An 18,340-nucleotide genomic window follows, 5' to 3' on the forward strand; every position below is an offset into this window, starting at 1 on the left:
AGAGTATTTTCAGCAAAAAAATAATCAATCTCTTATTTCTAATACTAAATGTTAACACAGACAGCAGTGTCCTTAAGGGAAAAAAAAACATGCACTTAAAATACACTGATAACACTGTGATTAAATCCTATATTCTAGATCAGAATGATACAGCAGAGGAAGGCCACTAGCCTGCTACTTTGATATATCTAATTGCTCACTCTTCTTTACTTTCTCCATTACCTGGTAATAATTTGTTTTCCTTTCAAATAGTTAACACATTTCCCAAATGATAGTTACAGTTTATCTGTTTCAGACAGAACATTTTATAAGACTAAATATGTAAAAGGAAATTCCCTCATGTCACCATCAGTTGGTGCTACAGTGGCAGAGCTGTTAATATGATGCTATTACAGCGCAGGGTATTGGAGTTCAGAGTTAAATTCCAGCGCCGCCCGTGCGGAGTTGTACGTTCTTGTGAACGTGTGGGTTGCCTCCAGGTGAAACAGCTTCTTCCCACATCCAAAGGCGTACCAGTTAGAAGGTTAATTGGTCATTGTAAATTGTCCTGTGATGAGGCTAGTGTTAAGTAGATGGGTTGTTCGGCGGCACGGTTCATTGGACTGGAAGGGCCTGATCTGCGCAGAATCTCTAAATAAAATAAATTAATTAAATTGTTCTTCTGCAATTAGATCAAATCTAACTCCACTCTTTATTGACCCTTCCAGCATTGGAAATGTCTCCCTTAACCCGCTTAAACTAATTAAGAAACGTTGACCCCCACAATGATAGCATGAAGTTGTTTGAAATGACTCGAGCTCATCGGTAAACAGCATAGGCAGTGCAATCCTAAGGAAATACTTAGTACTTATATTGCATATTAGTTGTAAACAGGCGTTAAGAAAACAATAATAAAAATTAGGTATCCCTTTAAATTGATGTATTTCTTGATTTCTTTATCAGATAGAATGCGGAGGAGTGCCACTCCGGTTCTTTTGCAGCTTAGTAACTGACTTATACCACTAGGGAATGCACTGGAGAAATTTTTTTTTAATTTAATGGTTTGACATGAGGAAAAATATAGTCATGGGTGTACAAATTAGACTAACATACAAAGGGTTAAGTTAGTTCAGCAGATGAAACAGAAATTCCACAGTCTAGTGCTTATTAATGCCGAATAGTTTAAACCACTCCCAGAGAACGAAATAGTTCAGAGCTATAAATTCTCAGAATCATTCTATGAATCTTGCTATGAGACATCAGTTTTAGCCTCTTGAACTGCTACCTTGCCTAATATAGTTGGAGAATTGTGCCAAATACAAAATTGGTGTGGCAGCTGTGAATCCAGATCAAAACTAAAATCTTTCTCAGCTGGAAAAAATGCTCGAGATATTTTCTATTAGGCAGTTAAATTTCAAAGGTTTCAAAAGTACATTTGATGTCAGGGAAATGTATACAATATACACCCTGAAGTGCTTTTTCTTCACAACCATCCACGAAAGCAGAAGAATATCCCCAAAGAATGAATGACAGTTAAATGTTAGAACCCCAAAGCCCCCCCCAACTTCCCTCCTTCACGTAAGCAGCAGCAAAGCAACAATCCCCCCCCCCGCCCCCACCAGCAAAAAAAAAAGCACTCAACCATGCAGCAAAGGCAGAGACTTGCAGTATTCCAAAGACTGCTCGTTCACCCGGTATTCAGCACACCACAGGCTCTCTCTCTTCCCCCCTCCCCAAATAAGGGAAAAAGAGGTGTCTCCATTTCACAAAGCCATTATATCTTCCAAGTCATTAAGAAGGTAAAGATGGAATACGAAAGCTAGCCAGTAATATTAAATAGGATACCAAAAGTTTCTTCAGATACATAAAGTGTAAAAGAGAGGCAAGAGTGGATAATCGGACCACTGGAAAATGCCGCTGGAGAGGTAGTAATGAGGGGGACAATGAAATAGCAGTTGAACTGAATAAGTATTTTGCATCAGTCTTCACTGGGGAAAGACACTAGCAGTACGGTGGAAGTTCCAGGTGTCGGGGGCATGAAGTCTGTGAAGTTACCATAACTAGAGAGAAGGTTCTTGGGAAACTGAAAGGTCTAAAGGTAGATAAGTCACCTGGACCTGATGGTGTACATCCCAGAGATCTGAAAAAGGTGGCTGAAGGGATCGTGGAGCCATTAGTAATGATCTTTCAAGAATCACTAGATTCTGTAATGGTCCCAGAACACTGGAAAATTGCAAACGTCACTTCAAGAAGAGAGAGAGGCAGAAGAAAGGAGGCTATAGGCAATTAATCTGACCTCAGTGGTTGGGAAGATGTTGGAGTTGATTATTAAGGATGAGATTTCAGAGTACTTGGAGGCACATGATAAAATAGCCAGTAATCAGCATGGTTTCCTCCAGGGAAAATCTTGCCTGACCAATCTGTTGGAATTCTTTGAAGAAATATCAAGCAGGATAGACAAAGGAAAATCGTTCGATGTTGTGTACTTGGATTTTCAGAAGGCCTTTGACAAGGTGCCACGCATGAGGCTACTTAACAAGATTCTAGTATGTGTAAAGCAGTGGCTGATTGGCAGGAAGCAAAGCATGGGAATAAAGGGAGCTTTTTCTGACAGGCTGTCAGTGACTAGTGATGTTCCACTGGGGTCTGTGTTGGGTCTTTTTACGTTAAATCTCAATGATTTGATTGATGGAATTGATGACTTTTTTTGCAAATTTTACAGACGTCATTAAAATAGAGAGGCAGGTAGTTTTGAGGAAATAGAGAGGTTACAGGACTAGGACAGATTAGGAGAATATGCAAAGAAATAGCACATGGAATAGTGTCGGAAAGTGTATGGTCATGCAATTTGGTAGAAGAAATGAAATAGTTGACTGTTTTCTAAATGGAGAGAAAAATACAAAAAAAAAACTGAGCTGCAAGGGAACTTGGGAGTTCTTGTGCAGGATTCCCTAAAGGTTAACTTGCAGGTCGAGTCTGGTGAGGAAGGCAAATGCAATGTTAGCATTCATTTCAAGAGGACCAGAATGTAAGAGCAAGGATGTAATGTTGAAACTTTATAAAGCATTGGTGAGGCCTCACTTGGAGTATTGTGAGCAAGTTTGGGACCCTTAGCTTAGAAAGGATGTCTTGAAACTGGAGAGGGTTCAAAGGTGATTCACGAAAATGATTCTAGGATTGAATGGCTTATCATATGAAGGCACCTGATTGCTCTGGGCCTGTATTCACTGGAATTCAGAAGAATTGAAACCTATCAAATAGTAATGGGCTTTGATAAGACTGGATGTGGAGAGGATGTTTCCTATGGTGAGAGAGTCTAAGACCAGAGGACACAGCCTCAGAATAGAGGGGCGTCATTAAAAACATAGATGAGGAGAAATTTCTTTAGCTGGAGAGTGGCGAATCTGTGGAATTCTTTGCCGCAGGCAGCTGTGGAGGCCAAGTCTTTATGTATATTTAAGGCAGAGGTTGATAGGATTCTTGATTGGTCAGGACATGAAGGTATACCGGGAGAAGGCAGGAGACTGGGGCTGAGAGGAAACTTGGATCAGCCGTGATGAAATGGTGGGTCAGACTCGATGGGCCAAAAGGCTTAATTCTGCTCTGATATCTTATGGTCTAAGTTAGAGAAAATGATAGAGTTTCACTGCAAACATATAACTACATGGCTCTCTTAGCAACTGTTACTGTAGGAATTCCAGGCAGCCATTAAATTCTGGATGACTTGCATTAAAATACATCAACAAAATTAAAAGTATTTCGCTCAACTCTAACTGGGCTAAAGCTCTTTCATTAGTCTTCCTGGTCAATCTGTCAGGCTGTTGGACAACCGTCCCCATTTGTTAGTCTGAAGTGTTCTAAGTGCCAAATGTTCTGACACATCTCAGAACTATTTCCACTCATATTCCTGATTTTAAAATATTAGTTAAATGTAAACTATCCAAGTTACTCACCCATTCCACGTTACTGTTCACATTTTGCAGAGGTGAATATATGGAAGAAACTTCCAGAGGAGTTATAAACACAAAGTAATCTGCGGATGCTGGGGTCAAAGCAACACTCACAACACGCTGGAGGAACTCAGCAGGTCGGGCAGCACCCGTGGAAAAGATTGGTTGACGTTTCGGGCCAGAACCCTTCGTCAGGACTTCCAGAGGAGTTAGTAGAGGTCATCACAATTACAATGTTAAGAAGACGTTTACACAGGCACATGGATTGGACAGGTTTAGAGGGATCTGGGCCAAACGTAGACAAATGGGACGAACTCAGCTCCGACCATTAGTAAAGCTAAAGGGCCTGTATCTAGGCTGTATGACTTTATTGACTCAAAGGTAGCGATTAGCAGACTGGATGGGCTACCATAGGTCACAAGTTAACCCTTGAAAAGGCTAACTGCAACTGAATTTAATAGATTTTGTATTTCTTTCCTCTCACTGCTACATCAAGGAGGGATTATTTCCCAGATGACAAGCACTTCTCATCTAACTACATCACTAATATCTGGTGTTTTCTGACCTGTCTGAATTTCAAGGCAATGACAGATGGACATAAAATGCAATATTATAAACATCCCAAATACAAGTTATATACAAAACAATTCCCTCTTACACTGAAGGTTAGTTTGCAGATACAACTTTACATAAAATGATTTGATTCCTCAATCAAAATCTCTTTTTATAATTTATCTCTGGTATTCACTGTTGCATTTAGACCATAAGTCAAAGGAGCAGAAGTCGGCCATTCGGCCCATCGAGTCTGCTCCGCCATTTCATCATGAGCTGATCCATTCTCCCATTTAGTCCCACTTCCCCGCCTTCTCACCATAACCTTTGATGCCCTGGCTACTCAGATACCTAACAATCTCTGCCTTAAATACACCCAATGATTTGGCCTCCACTGCCGCCTGTGGCAACAAGTTCCAAAGATTCACCACCCTCTGGCAAAAAAAATTTCTTCGCATCTCTGTTCTGAATTGGCGCCCTTCAATCCTTAAGTCACGCCCTCTTGTACTAATCTCCTCCACCATGGGAAACAACTTTGCCACATTCACTCTGTCCATGCCTTTCAACCTTTGAAATGTTCCTATGAGGTCCCCCCCTCATTCTTCTAAACTCCAAGGAATACAGTCCAAGAGCGGTCAAATGTTCCTCATATGTTAACCCTCTCATTCCCAGAATCATTCTAATGAATCTTCTCTGAACTCTCTCCAACATCAGCACATCCTTTCTTAAATAAGGAGCCCAAAATTGCATACAGCACTCCGTGAGGTCTTACCAGTGCCTTATAGAGCCTCAACATCACATCCCTGTTCCTATACTCTACTCCTCTAGAAATGAATGCCAACATTGCATTCGCCTTTTTCACCACCCACTCAACCTGGAGGTTAACCTTAAGGGTATCTTGTACGAGGACTCCCAAGCCCCATTGCATCTCAGAACTTTGAATTCTCTCCCCATTTAAACAATAGTCTGCCCGTTTATTTCTTCTACCAAAGAGCATAACCATACACTTTCCAACACTGTATTTCATTTGCCACTTCTTTGACCATTCTCCCAATCTATCCAAGTCCCTCTGCAGACACTCTGTTTCCTCAGCACTACCGGCCCCTCCACCTATCTTTGCATCATCAGCAAACTTAGCCACAAAGCCATCTATTCATAATCCAAATCGTTGATGTACAACGTAAAAAGAAGCAGCCCCAACACGGACCCCTGAGGAACACCACTGGTAACCGGCAGCCAACCAGAAAGGGATCCCTTTATTCCCACTCTCTGTTTTCTGCCAATCAACCAATGCTCTATCCACGTATGTAACTTTCCCGTAATTCCATGGGCTCTCATCTTGTTTAGCAGCCTCGTGTGTGGCACCTTGTCAAAGGCCTTCTGAAAATCCAAATAGACAACATCCACTTCATCTCCCTTGTCTAGCCTACTTGTATTTTCCTCAAAAAATTGCAATAGGTTTGTCAGGCAGGATTTTCCTTTAAGGAAACCATGCTGAGTTCTGCCTATCTTGTCATATGCCTCCAGGTACTCCGTAACCTCATCCTTGACAATCGACTCCAACAACTTCCCAACCACCAATGTCAAGCTAACAGGTCTATAATTTCCTTTTTGCTTCCTTGCCCCCTTCTTAAATAGCGGAGTGACATTTGCAATCTTCCAGTCCTCCGGAACTATGCCAGAATCTATTGACTTTTGAAAGATCATTGCTAATGCCTCCGCAATCCAGAACATAAGGGTGCATTCCATTTGGTCCGGGAGATTTATCTACCCTTAGACGATTCAGCTTCCTGAGTACTTTCTTTATCGTAATTGTGACTGCGCACTCTTCTCTTCCCTGCCACCCTTGAGTGTCTGGTATACTGTTGATATCTTCTCTGTGAAGAAGGATGCAAAATACTCGTTCAGTTCCTCCGCCATCTCCTTATCTCCCATTACAATTTCTCCAGCATCTTTTTCTATTGGTCCTATATCTACTCTCACCTGTCTTTTACTCTTTTATATACTTGAAAAAGCTTTTCGTATCCTCTTTGATATTATTTGCTAGCTTCCTTTCATAGTTCATCTTCTCCCTCTTAATGACCTTCTTAGTTTCCTTCTGTAAGCTTTCAAAAACTTCCCAATCCTGTCTTCCCACTAATTTTTGCTTCCTTGTATGCCCTCTCCTTTGCTTTAACTTTGGCTTTGACTTCTCTTGTCGGCCACGGTTGCATCCTTTTTCCATTTGAAAATTTCTTCTTTTTTGGAAAGTATCTGTCTTGCACCTTCCTCACTTCTCGCATAAACTCCAGCCACCGCTGCTCTGCCGTCCTTCCCGCCAGTGTCCCTTTCCAGTCAACTTTGGCCAGTTCCTCTCTTATGTCACTGTAATTTCCTTTACTCCACTGAAATACCGACACATCGGATTTCGGCTTCTCTTTCTCAAATTTCACAGTAAACTCAATCATGTTATGATCACTGCCTCCTAAGGGTTACTTCACCTCAATCTCTCTAATCACCTCTGGTTCATTACACAATACCCAATTCAGTACAGCCTATCCCCTGGTGGGCTCAACAACAAGCTGTTCTAAAAAGCCATCTCACAAACATTCTACAAATTCTCTCTCGAGATCCAGCGCCGATCTGATTTTCCCAATCCACTCACATGTTAAAATCCCCCACAATTATCATAATACTGCCCTTCTGACAAGCCTTTTTTAATTTCCTGTTGTAATTTGTAGTCCACATCACTGCAGCTGTTAGGAGGCCTATAAATAACTGCCATCAGGGTCCTTTTACCTCTGCGATTTGCCAGAAGTGACTTTAGAACTTATATAGATTTACAATGGAGAAATTTATGAATGAGGTATCTCATTATTTACCTGACCCTCCATTCTGAGAGCACTGGCTGAAACAAGTGGCTTCCCATTCAGAACACAGGCATCATTGACAAGGTATCGCGTGGGAACATTGTCAGAACAATCTACTACAATATCATACGTAAAATTAGTTAAGAAAAATGTAGATAATCAAAACATAGTTTAACTCTTAATCACTAAAAACACAAAAAGGATATTGTTGAATTAGCTGTTTTGCATTCTTGAAATTCAATTGGAAGTGATATGGTAGACATTCAACATTTGAATTTAACCTGCAGACCAAAAAGAGTTTCAAGTTAAAACATGTTGGTTAAAAATAAAGTCATTGACCTGACATCTATCCAAACTTGCTGGAGGAACTCAGCAGACCAGGCAGCATCTGTGGAAAAGAGAAAACAGTCAACATTTTGGGCCAAGACTCTTCATCGGGATTAGTAAAAAGGATGAGAAGTCAGATGAAGAAGGTAGGGGTAGGGAAGGAAGAAGTACAAGGTAGTAGTTGATAGGTTAAATCAGGAGAGGGGCAGAGGTGAAGTAAAGAGCTGGGAAGTTGATTGGTGAAAGAGATAAAGGACTGGAGAAGGGGGAATCTGATAGGAGAGGGTAAAAGACCATGGAAGAAAGGGAAGGGGGCAGAGCACCAGAGAGAGGTGTTGGGCAGGTAAGGAGATAAGGCAAGAGAGGGAAATGGGAACTGTGAAGGAGAGGGATGGGGGCAATTACAAGAAGTTCAAGAAATCAGTGTTCATGCCATCTGGTTGGAGGCTCCCAAGAAGGAACGTAGGGTGCTGCTCCTCCAACCTGAGCGTGGCCTCATCACAGCAGCAGAGGAAGCCATAGACAGGTCAGAATGGTAAGTAGCGTTGAAATGGGCAGTCACTGGGTCCAACATGTAATCCTCTGTAACTTCTGCCACCTCCAATGGGATCCCACCACTAAGCACATCTTTCCCTCCTCCCCTCTTTCTGCTTTCCACAGGGATCGCTCCCTACGCAAATCCCTTGTCCATTCGTCCCCCCCATCCCTTCCCACCGATCTCCCTCCCAGCACTTATCCTTGTAAGCGGAACAAGTGCCACACATGCCCTTACACTTCCTCCCTCACCACCTTTCAGGGCCCCAGACAATGATCCCTCTAATTTTTAGTAGTCAGTGTGCACAAAAATCTTATGTTGTGCAAATTTTTTTCCTGTGACAAAAGTATGTGCGTCCTGAATGTACACATGGGACAGTTTATGTAAGTTTACAAAATATTTGACATAAAACTGCACACAATAACAACAAAATAACGTACATATTTAAGTCACACACACAAGAAATGCTGGTGAACACAGCAGGCCAGGAAGCATCTATAGGAAAAGGTACAGTCGATGTTTCAGGTCGAGACCCTTCGTCAAGACTAACTGAAAAGAGATAGTAAGAGATTTGAAAGTGGGAGGCAGAGGGGGAGATCCAAAATGATAGGAGAAGACAGAGGGGGAGGGACGGAGCTAAGAGCTGGAAAGTTGATTGGCAAAAGGGATACGAGGCGGAGAAGGAAGAGGATCATGGGACGGGAAGCCTAGGGAGAAAGAAAGTGGGCGGGGGGGAATGCCCAGAGGATGGGCAAGGAGTTATAGTGAGAGGGACAGAGGGAGAAAAAAAGAGAAAAAAAAAGGAGAAAGAAAAAAAAATCACAACAATGATAATTAATAAATAAATAAACAAACAAACAAGGGATGGGGTACAAAGGGGAGGATGGGCATTAACAGAAGTTAGAGAAGTCATTGTTCATGCCATCAGGTTGGAGATACTTAATTTTTATCATATTTAAGTCACTCAGTTTTTTTTTCTCTCTCTCCTGTCTTTGGCATTTACCCATTCTTTGTAAAGTCTATCTCGACTAACAGAACTTCCATCCCATGGATAGCTTTTGAGTCTCATTAACATATCCAAATGACACTCACCTAAGCGATTTCTCAGCTCGTCTTTGAGTTGATTCATGAGGCTAAAACCTCGCTCACAGTCCGCACTAGACACAAGAAAGGTTCCCCCAAATTCCATCAACTGTGCAAGGTTGCAAAACTGTTCATTTTGAAGTACAATTGCCACCATTTGAGCAAAGTTTGAAATCGGTTTGGATTTAATTTTTTCTTGCACGGAAAATTTGAAATCATTAAACTGTCTAACTATTACAATAGTTTCAGCTAGAAAATCATGATATTTTGGACACAAGGCATTAACTTGTTCATCGCCAAATGTGAAGTCACAATCTGCAATCGCAGAGAAATCAAAAGCTGACCATTCTTGTTCCTCAACTTTGATCTCCTCTGGGTTTGATCGTTTTCGCTCTCGCTCACCTGCACTCAACCGTAACATGCGTAGCACTCCTGTAACGGGTAATGACGGGTTCTGTTGCCTGAGCTTTTGTACACCGTCCAAATGCGATTTACTTGCCAAATGACGCTTCAAAAAGTCAAATTTCCAAATATCATCCCACTTCTTTCCACTAGCAAATTCTCCAGCAACTTTCGCATAATGACAATACAAACAGATAACTCCAGTTTCCGAATCATACATAAATATTTCTCGTAGCTGAACGTTCATGACCTCATGAGCTTTCAGTGTAACAGTTTCTACTATTTTAAGCCATTCAACTTTAAACAAATTTGCAGTTCTTTTGCGCTTCACACCCTTCGCTTCTTTTAAATTCGACATAGTGAAGCAGTATTTTTTCCAATAAAAACTTAGTAAGCTATCTACAGGATTTGAAACAGATCTTTGTAAACTTTACGATATGAACACTGTCCGCCAAACATGGCTGCTGCTGTGATGCAGCTGTACAAACCGGAACAGGAAAGGTGAGGTGACGTAGATTAGTTACGTGCATTGTGCTACTTGAAAAACCGACTAACTAGTTAACAGAAACAGTTAGATAAAAGATTATTTTCAATAAGTATAATTATTAACTACTACATTATTTTAGGTAACTAACCATTTCTGCGCACATTAATTTCCTTTGTGCACTGGTTGAAAAACGTGTGCGCGAGCACACACACGCACAGCTTAGAGGGAACTATGGCCCCAGAGAGTCCTTCCTGGTGAAGCGACACTTCACCTGTCAGTCGGCTGGGGTGATATACTGCGTCCGGTGCTTCCGATGTGGCCTTCTATATATTGGCGAGACCCGACGCACGCTGGGAGACCGTTTCGCTGAACACCTACGCTCTGTCCGCCAGAGAAAGCAGGATCTCCCAGTGGTCACACATTTTAATTCCACGTCCCACTCTCATTCTGATATGTCTATCCATGGCCTCCTCTACTGTCAAGATGAAGCCACACTCAGGTTGGAGGAACAACACCGTATATTCCGTCTGGGTAGCCTCCAACCTGATGGCATGAACATTGACTTCTCTAACTTCCGTTAATGCCCCACCTCCCCTTCGTACCCCATCCTTTATTTATTATTATTAATTTTTCTTTTCCCTCTTTTCCCCCCTCTCTTTTTCTCCCTCTGTCCCTCTCACTATAACTCTTTGCCCATCCTCTGGGTTTCCCCCCTCCCCCTTTCTTTCTCCCTAGGCCTCCTGTCCCATGATCCTCTCCCTTCTCCAGCCTCATATCCCTTTTGCCAATCAACTTTCCAGCTCTTAGCTCCATCCCTCCCCCTCCTTTCTTCCTCTATCATTTCAGATCTCCCACTCCCACTTTTAAATCTCTTACTATCTCTTCTTTCAGTTAGTCCTGACGAAGGGTCTCGACCCAAAACGTTGACTGTTAGATGCGGCCTGGCCTGCTGCATTCACCAGCATTTTTTGTGTGTGTTGCTTCAATTTCCAGCATTTGCAGATTTCCTCGTGTTTGTGTTTTTAAAGTCACTGGGAGATGGCTTTTTCTGGCAACTGAGCCTAGGTGCTCAGCGAAGCAGTCTGTCAGTCTACGTCAGGTCTCACCGATATACAGGAGGCTATACTGGGAGCACCGGATACAGTAGATCAGCGGTCCCCAACCACCAGGCCGCAGAGCATGTGCTACCGGGCCACGAGGAAGCGATATGATTTGGCGATATGAGTCAGCTGCAGCTTTCCTCGTTCCCTGTCACGGCCACTGTTCAGCTTGAACACACGCAAGGTCATTACCCGCGCGTCATCCGTGCCAGTGTGGGAAGGAGATCAACTCTTCGAGCTTGCAAATGACGCTGGGCTGAAAAGTATGTTTGACATAACATCTCTGTCAGCATTCTGGATCAAAGTCAAGGCTAAATATCCTGAGACAGCCACGAAAGCACTGAAAACGTTGCTTCCATTTCCAACATATCTCTGCAATGAATGCAACGAAAACTAAATTGCGGAATAGACTGGACATAAGGAACCTCCTTCGAGTATCGCTGTCTCCCATCACCCCTCAATGCACCGTCTTGTTGCAGGAAAACAAGCCCAGGGCTCCCACTGATTCAGCAATATTGGTGTGTTGCAATGATTTTATATGTTCATACGAGGAAACTATGCGCTGCGTGTTTAATATCCAAACGTTACTTAAAATGTTATGATGCTATTGACTTATAAGTGACTTATATAACCATATAACAATTACAGCACGGAATTAGGCCATTTCTGCCCTTCTAGTCCGTGCCGAACGCTACTCTCACCTAGTCCCACCAACCTGCACTCAGTCCATAACCCTTCATTCCTTCCTTGTCCATATACCTATCCAATATTTCTTTAAATGATAATATCAAACCTGCCTCTATCACTTCTACTGGAAGTTTGTTCAATAGTTACTTCAAGCTCCCCTGTCCTCCCTGGATAATTGACTTATCACTATATTCTTGCGAGGAAAATATGCGTTGTGTGTTTAATATTAAATTTGTTAGACAAACCCTTTTGGAAACGAAATTGAGTGTATTAGCCACTTATCACCTATATTCCGGTCGTGATTAACACCGCCACCCCTCCCCCCGCCAGAACAGAATCACCAAAAACGATTTCTAGAAAAAAAAACACATGCGCACTGGTGCCCGTGCAAGGCTTCATGGGTAGTGTAGTTTTATTGGGGTAAACCCCACCCCCACCCGTGGCTGGTCCGCAAGAATATTGTCAATATAAAACTGGTCCGCAGTGCAAAAAAGGTTGGGGACCTCTGCAGTAGATGACCCCCCAGTAGCATCACTGGTGAGGTGTTGCCTCACCTGGAAGGACTGCTTGCGGCTCTGAATGATAGTGAGGAAGGAGGTTAGGGTCAGGTTTGACAACTGTTCCACTTGCAAAGACAAGTAACAGCAGAAAGATCAGTGAGGAGGGACAAACGGACAAGGGAGTAATGTAAGTAGCGATCCCTGTAGAAAGTGGAAAGTGTGGGGGAGAGAGGCAGATGTGCTTGGTGGTGGGATCCCATTGGAGATGGTGGAAATTATGGAGAATTATGGGCTCGACCATGATAAAAGGAGCACATGATTCACAAATAAAAAATTCTCAGTGAAATTAATCAAAATCTCTGGCTGTAATATTCTTTTATGTGAGTAGAGTTGGATGCTAAACACTTCTTGTAAATAAAAAAATTACATTTGTAATACGCAATTTTCAATTTCTTGGCATCAAAGAGGTTTGGGAAGATGTATACAAAACTGATACAAAGCATAGCATGACGAATATAAGAAGTTAAACAATGGGCCTTTAAAAGATGTCTCAAATGGAATCTCACTTTCACAGGCAAATGTTTGAAGAGCTGCAATTGAAATGTCTTGAAAAAATTGGGTATCTGCTGATCTGACGGAATACAAATCAGGAAACTGGGTAATCTGGTCAGAGAATGTTTGTCTCCTTAAGAAAAAAGTGGGAAGATTCACATCAGGACAGATAAAGGGATACACTGGTCATTAAACAAGGACAAGTGTTTCCAAAACCACACCTAAGTAAGCATTGTTTCCAGAGGGTGATTAGTAGTCACTGAATTCTAAACCAATAAGTAGTCAACACTAATTGAAAGAGGAGTCAGAGGAAAACTGGCAAAGAAACAAGTGCAAGTCCTATAAGACAGGGGCTTGATATCAAAGCAGATCCACTTAGTATTTCAAAGTCTATAATTTTGCTAACACTATATCTGAATATAGAGCAAGTTCTAAGTTAGTAATCAATCTGATAAGATGGAACTAAATTATGTATCACATCCTTGACATCCTCTTTGGAAATCATGCACGCACACTTTCCATACTTGTCAGCATAAGGATGTTTGGAAAAGATTATTTTTAATTACAATTTATTCCATGTTAATTAATATCAAATCATTGGAATTTAAGGACTCACAATTTTAGTGTTTTAAAATTACATTTTTAATAAATTCACTAAATCGGTTTATCATTACAGCAAAGAGTCAGTCATTCAGCTCATACCATCTGTGTCATCTCTTTGTAGAGGAATCCACAGTCCATTTCCCTCTCCTTTTCCTAGACTTGAAATCTTTTTTTCCCATAATAAAATCAAGGTAATAACAGCAATAACTGCAGATCATTAGAAAGAACTCGTGAAATGCAATTTTGTTTTTGGCTATATTGGTGGACAAACTTCAATACTAAAGTTGCTCGACTGAAGTCTGTTAAGATTGATAATCTCGGCTGTATATTCATTTAATTAACGATATGACTGACATGAGGAAACCACAACAACATAAATCCACTGAGACGTCTTAATGAGATTGTACTGCACCAAAGGAAAACCTCTTTCTTTTGAACTCTCAAAGAAAAATAACATTTAAAGAACTTCACATACCGATTTATTGCAGTTGCCGCAGACAATGCTTTCGACATGCCCACCTTATCCTCGGCATGGAGAACCTGTCTCTGTAAGTTACTGAGCTCCACATCATCGTAATCAAGAAGTCCCAACCGACCTAAATTGACATTCAAATATCACTATACATTCCACAGATCTTTGGATCTTGTCCCCTATAACACTGATTTATTAAAATGTGCTGCTGAACAAGTTAGCTTTTTACAGAACCAATAGGTGGAAAGCAAGAATCAGCCTATTACTGGTTTCTGCAGAACTTTACCAGGTTTTAGGGGTGCTGTTGCCACTGTTGAAATAAACTATTTACTACTTGGAAAAACTATTAAAATACAGATGTTTCTCTGTGAGACAAAATGTGAAATCAACTCAATCAACTCCACAGCACCAGAGTTTTGAGCATATTAAAAAACTGCTTGTTTTTGTTGCAGTCAGCAAAAAAACGAGAATAATTTATTAAGAGACATTCTGACAACTCAGGTAATATGCTCCCATTTATTAAAATAGTCTGCAATTTATAATTCAAAATGGTCATCCTCAGCTACTACCAGGGAGGCTACCCAAGTGCCAGATAAAATAACTTAAGAGTATCAGAAGGCAATCAGTGGCAGAGTCAAGAGATAGAAATTTAGATGGTCTTACTGATGGCATTGAAAACTAGTCAGAAACGCAACATTACACCAAAACACTTCAACATTCTGTCGATTTTAGAGAGTTACCAGCAGAAGAATGGAGTCAGTGCCTGGAAAATATAGACTGTGACACGGACTGAAAATAAGAGTATTGAGTTGGAGAAATTTCTGCTCATCCACTAGTGGATATCAGACAATTTGAGAGGACCAGAAAGGCAAAGGTGAGGTAAAGCTGGCTGTCATCGAGCATCACACGGACTTTTATGTAGTTTCAGGTGACACTGTTGAAAGTACAGATACAGGTTTTCATAAGACCAAGAGGAAGCCCTTAGGAAAGAGCATAATTAATGATGGGGAGCAGGAAGAAAAACCATTGCCTGCAATTTTATGACAATAATTGGATTGACAAGAAATATACCAGGCAACATGTAAAGTGTCCTTCTCATCATTGCTCCCACTTTCCCACCATTGATTGAACTTCTTAGTTTATCTATCACAGAACGTGATGTTCTTTCCCCACAAAGTAAATCGATATACCAGTTTTGCTCTTAATTAATCCATGTGGTTTCGTATCTTTCCTTCTCCATCCATGCAATATACTATATCTTAGAACTAAGCTGTTCATCTTGAACTTGTATATGGAACAACAAATTATTAATACCGAGCAACAATACACACACACACACACACACACAACGCTGGAGGAACTATGGAGTACCTATGGAGGGCACCCTGGGGCTCACCTTGAAACACTATTTATTCTTCTCCATGGATGCTGCCTGACCTGCTGAGTTCCTTCAGCATTTTGTGGGTGCTGCTCTGGATTTCCAGCAGAATCTCATGTGTTTAAAATTATTATAGGTGTGAATAAAAAAAAACTGAAATTCTAGTCTGGTCTCTGCAAAGCTTCACTTGCCTCAGCCAATTAGTCAGGAAATCAAATATACATAAGCATTATTTATCCTGAGTATAAAATAAAGGAAATCTGTGTCAATTTCCTCTAAGACATCTTCAGAAAAATCTTTTGGAGAAAAAAAAGGCAAAGGAAACAAAATTTACAATGATCTTACCAATGCCTGCAGCTGCCAGGTATTGCGCAGCGGGGCAGCCCAATCCTCCGCATCCTACAATTAGAACAGCTTTCTTGGAGAGGTTGAGTTGACCTATTAACATTAAATTTTAAAACAAAGATTAATTTTAACTAAAATTATACAGTGAAGAATATGGTGTTAACAGGTTTGTGCAAAGTAACCAACTTCTCTTCACACATTATGTGTGAAAAGAACAACACTGATAACTAGAAGAGACTGAAAATTCAGTCAAATAGATGATAGAACAATAAACAAGGTGTGGATACAACACATAGCTTTATTTTGTGTTCCAATTTCTATATACAGTAATAAAATTTTGAAATGTTCTATTTGAAGAATTAGGTGTTTCATTGTGATTGTCATCTATAATGCTTGTGGTTTCCCTAAGTTGTAAAGCATAGTATCACATGATATCTGAAAATCCTGTGATCGTACAATTGTATGCCTTTCTCAAATTGCTTCGGGTGTAAATACAGAGATTGGCCACATGGTGGAACTGTTGAGAAAACCGAGCATAAGATTAGAACACAAACAAAGGGTCTCGGCCCGAAACGTCACCTGTACCTCTTCCTATAGATGCTGCCTGGCCTGCTGTGTTCCACCAGCATTTTGTGTGTGTTGATAAGATTAGAACACATGATTTTTGTGTCAAGAAAATGATACATAAGCTTTAAGGCTGTCCTCTTTTTGACATAGCCAGATTACTTTTCTGCACCTCTAAGCAGATGGGCAAAATGTTTATGCAGACCCAAAACTAGATTGCATTTCAAATATTAAATAAGGGAGGCACAGTAGCATAGTGGTTAGCAGAATGCTGACCTTGGTGTCTGTAAGGAATTTGTATGTTCTCCCCGTGACAGTGTGGGTTTCCTACAAGGGTTCTGGTTTCCTCCCACAGTCCAAAAACATACCGAATGCTAGGTTAATTAGTTATTGTAAAGTGTCCCAGGATTAAGCTAGGTTTAAAATTGGGAACAGCTCAAAGGACTGAAAGGGCTGATTCCACATTGCATCTCAAATAATAAAACTAAAATAAAATGCCAGTTAGTATATCACTACCATATAATTGGGTTATTATTGGCACATGTATTAAGATATAGTGGAAAAAAAAAACTGATTTTGCATGACATCCATACTGGTTATTCTAAAAGTATGAGGAAAATGAAAGGAATTTTGCCTTTGGTAAAAAATTGTTTAATTGTTTTCTTACAGGATTAGGTATCATTCACTTGCTTTGGTTTTTCATTCCTTTTTGGTCCAAGTGGCTTGCTTGGCCATTTGAAATGCAGTTAAGAGTTGCATATAAAGAAACTAAATTGGGTCATCACATTCCCATACACAGAAGACACAAGCCAATCTCATGGCTCTACAAAATTCCAATACTTTCATGATCATCCTTAATCATTTTTTTCTAGATATTTTACTCAGATATATTTAATTATTTGATTGCAAATTTCCCAAATGTCATAATACCATTCAAGCGTGCCAGAGTCGCAGTTACGCAGCATTGGAGCAGACTCCTCATCCTAACATACGAATTATGACTCTCAAGTACCAACTCTACTACTCCACCTTACTATCACTTGGCTTCTAAACCTTCCATGTCATGGTGGTTCAAGCACTTGTCCAGATACGATTTAAATTTTTTGAAAGCACCACCATAAACCGACATAACCGATCAAAATTAAAGTCATACTTTATCATTGCAGCGAAAATCTCACGCAGTTGCTTCACGTTCAGTACCTGGGCGACTTCACTTTTGGTCCGTTCGCTACTACATTCAGTTTCGATTGTTATCCTTTCCTCTTCCAATTGCATCAGCTCTTCATCTATCAGTTCTTGGTCATGGGATGCCAAAACCTCTTCAACATCATCTTCGTCAGCTTCCACAAGCCAAACTCACTTAGTCCTTACTTCGTTCACCACGATAGAAACACTTAATTATGTCTAGTTTTACGCTAAGTGTAACACCCTTACGAGCTCTTTTAGGCTTTTCCAATACCTTAGAACTCATCTTGCTAACAGCTGCTCAGAGGCATGTGTTTAAGCAATGACGACGAGAATGCCATTCTGAATCCGGGAGAGAGCGGCTGCTCGGTGTGCGCGCTGCTTTTTTTCGTAACAGTGAAAACACCTTCTGTTAGCGAAAACAGGGAACTAATGCAGGTCTTTCGTAACAGCAAGGTTTTGTAAAGCGATCGTTCAAACAGCGGGGGACACCTGTATGGCTAAGCAATCAGTCCTGCAGAAGGATATTGGTCATTGCTTCATCAAAATCTTTAGTCCATCCTCTGTGGAAAAAAGCTTGGTATTTAGGTTTTGACAGAAAGTAAACAACAAATAAAAGCAGCAATGCCAGATTTGTCAGTTTTTCCATTCAGCTAAATCCTGGCTTGGGCATAAACAAGGAATCTAACCCCAAACAGAAATTCAAACACACTTTCTGAACAAACAAGTTACATGAAAGCAGGCTAAGAAATTATAACCTAACAGATTTGATAGAATTCTGTGTTCATTA

At 40.8% G+C, this 18,340-nt stretch overlaps 1 protein-coding gene across 1 annotated transcript in view; it reads right to left on the bottom strand.

Annotated features, from left to right (window-relative positions):
• Positions 1-18,340, bottom strand: part of mocs3 (molybdenum cofactor synthesis 3) — a 49,186-nt gene that overhangs the window by 23,874 nt on the left and 6,972 nt on the right. The window contains exons 3-6 of the mRNA XM_072264899.1: positions 15,802-15,894; positions 14,082-14,202; positions 7,537-7,611; positions 7,343-7,460 (exon numbers count right to left, since the gene is read on the bottom strand). Coding sequence (XP_072121000.1) covers positions 7,343-7,460; positions 7,537-7,611; positions 14,082-14,202; positions 15,802-15,894 — 407 coding nt within the window. The remainder of the gene's footprint in view (positions 1-7,342; positions 7,461-7,536; positions 7,612-14,081; positions 14,203-15,801; positions 15,895-18,340) is intronic.

Source organism: Mobula birostris, chromosome 8, assembly GCF_030028105.1.
Source record: "Mobula birostris isolate sMobBir1 chromosome 8, sMobBir1.hap1, whole genome shotgun sequence".
Lineage (NCBI taxonomy): Eukaryota > Metazoa > Chordata > Chondrichthyes > Myliobatiformes > Myliobatidae > Mobula > Mobula birostris.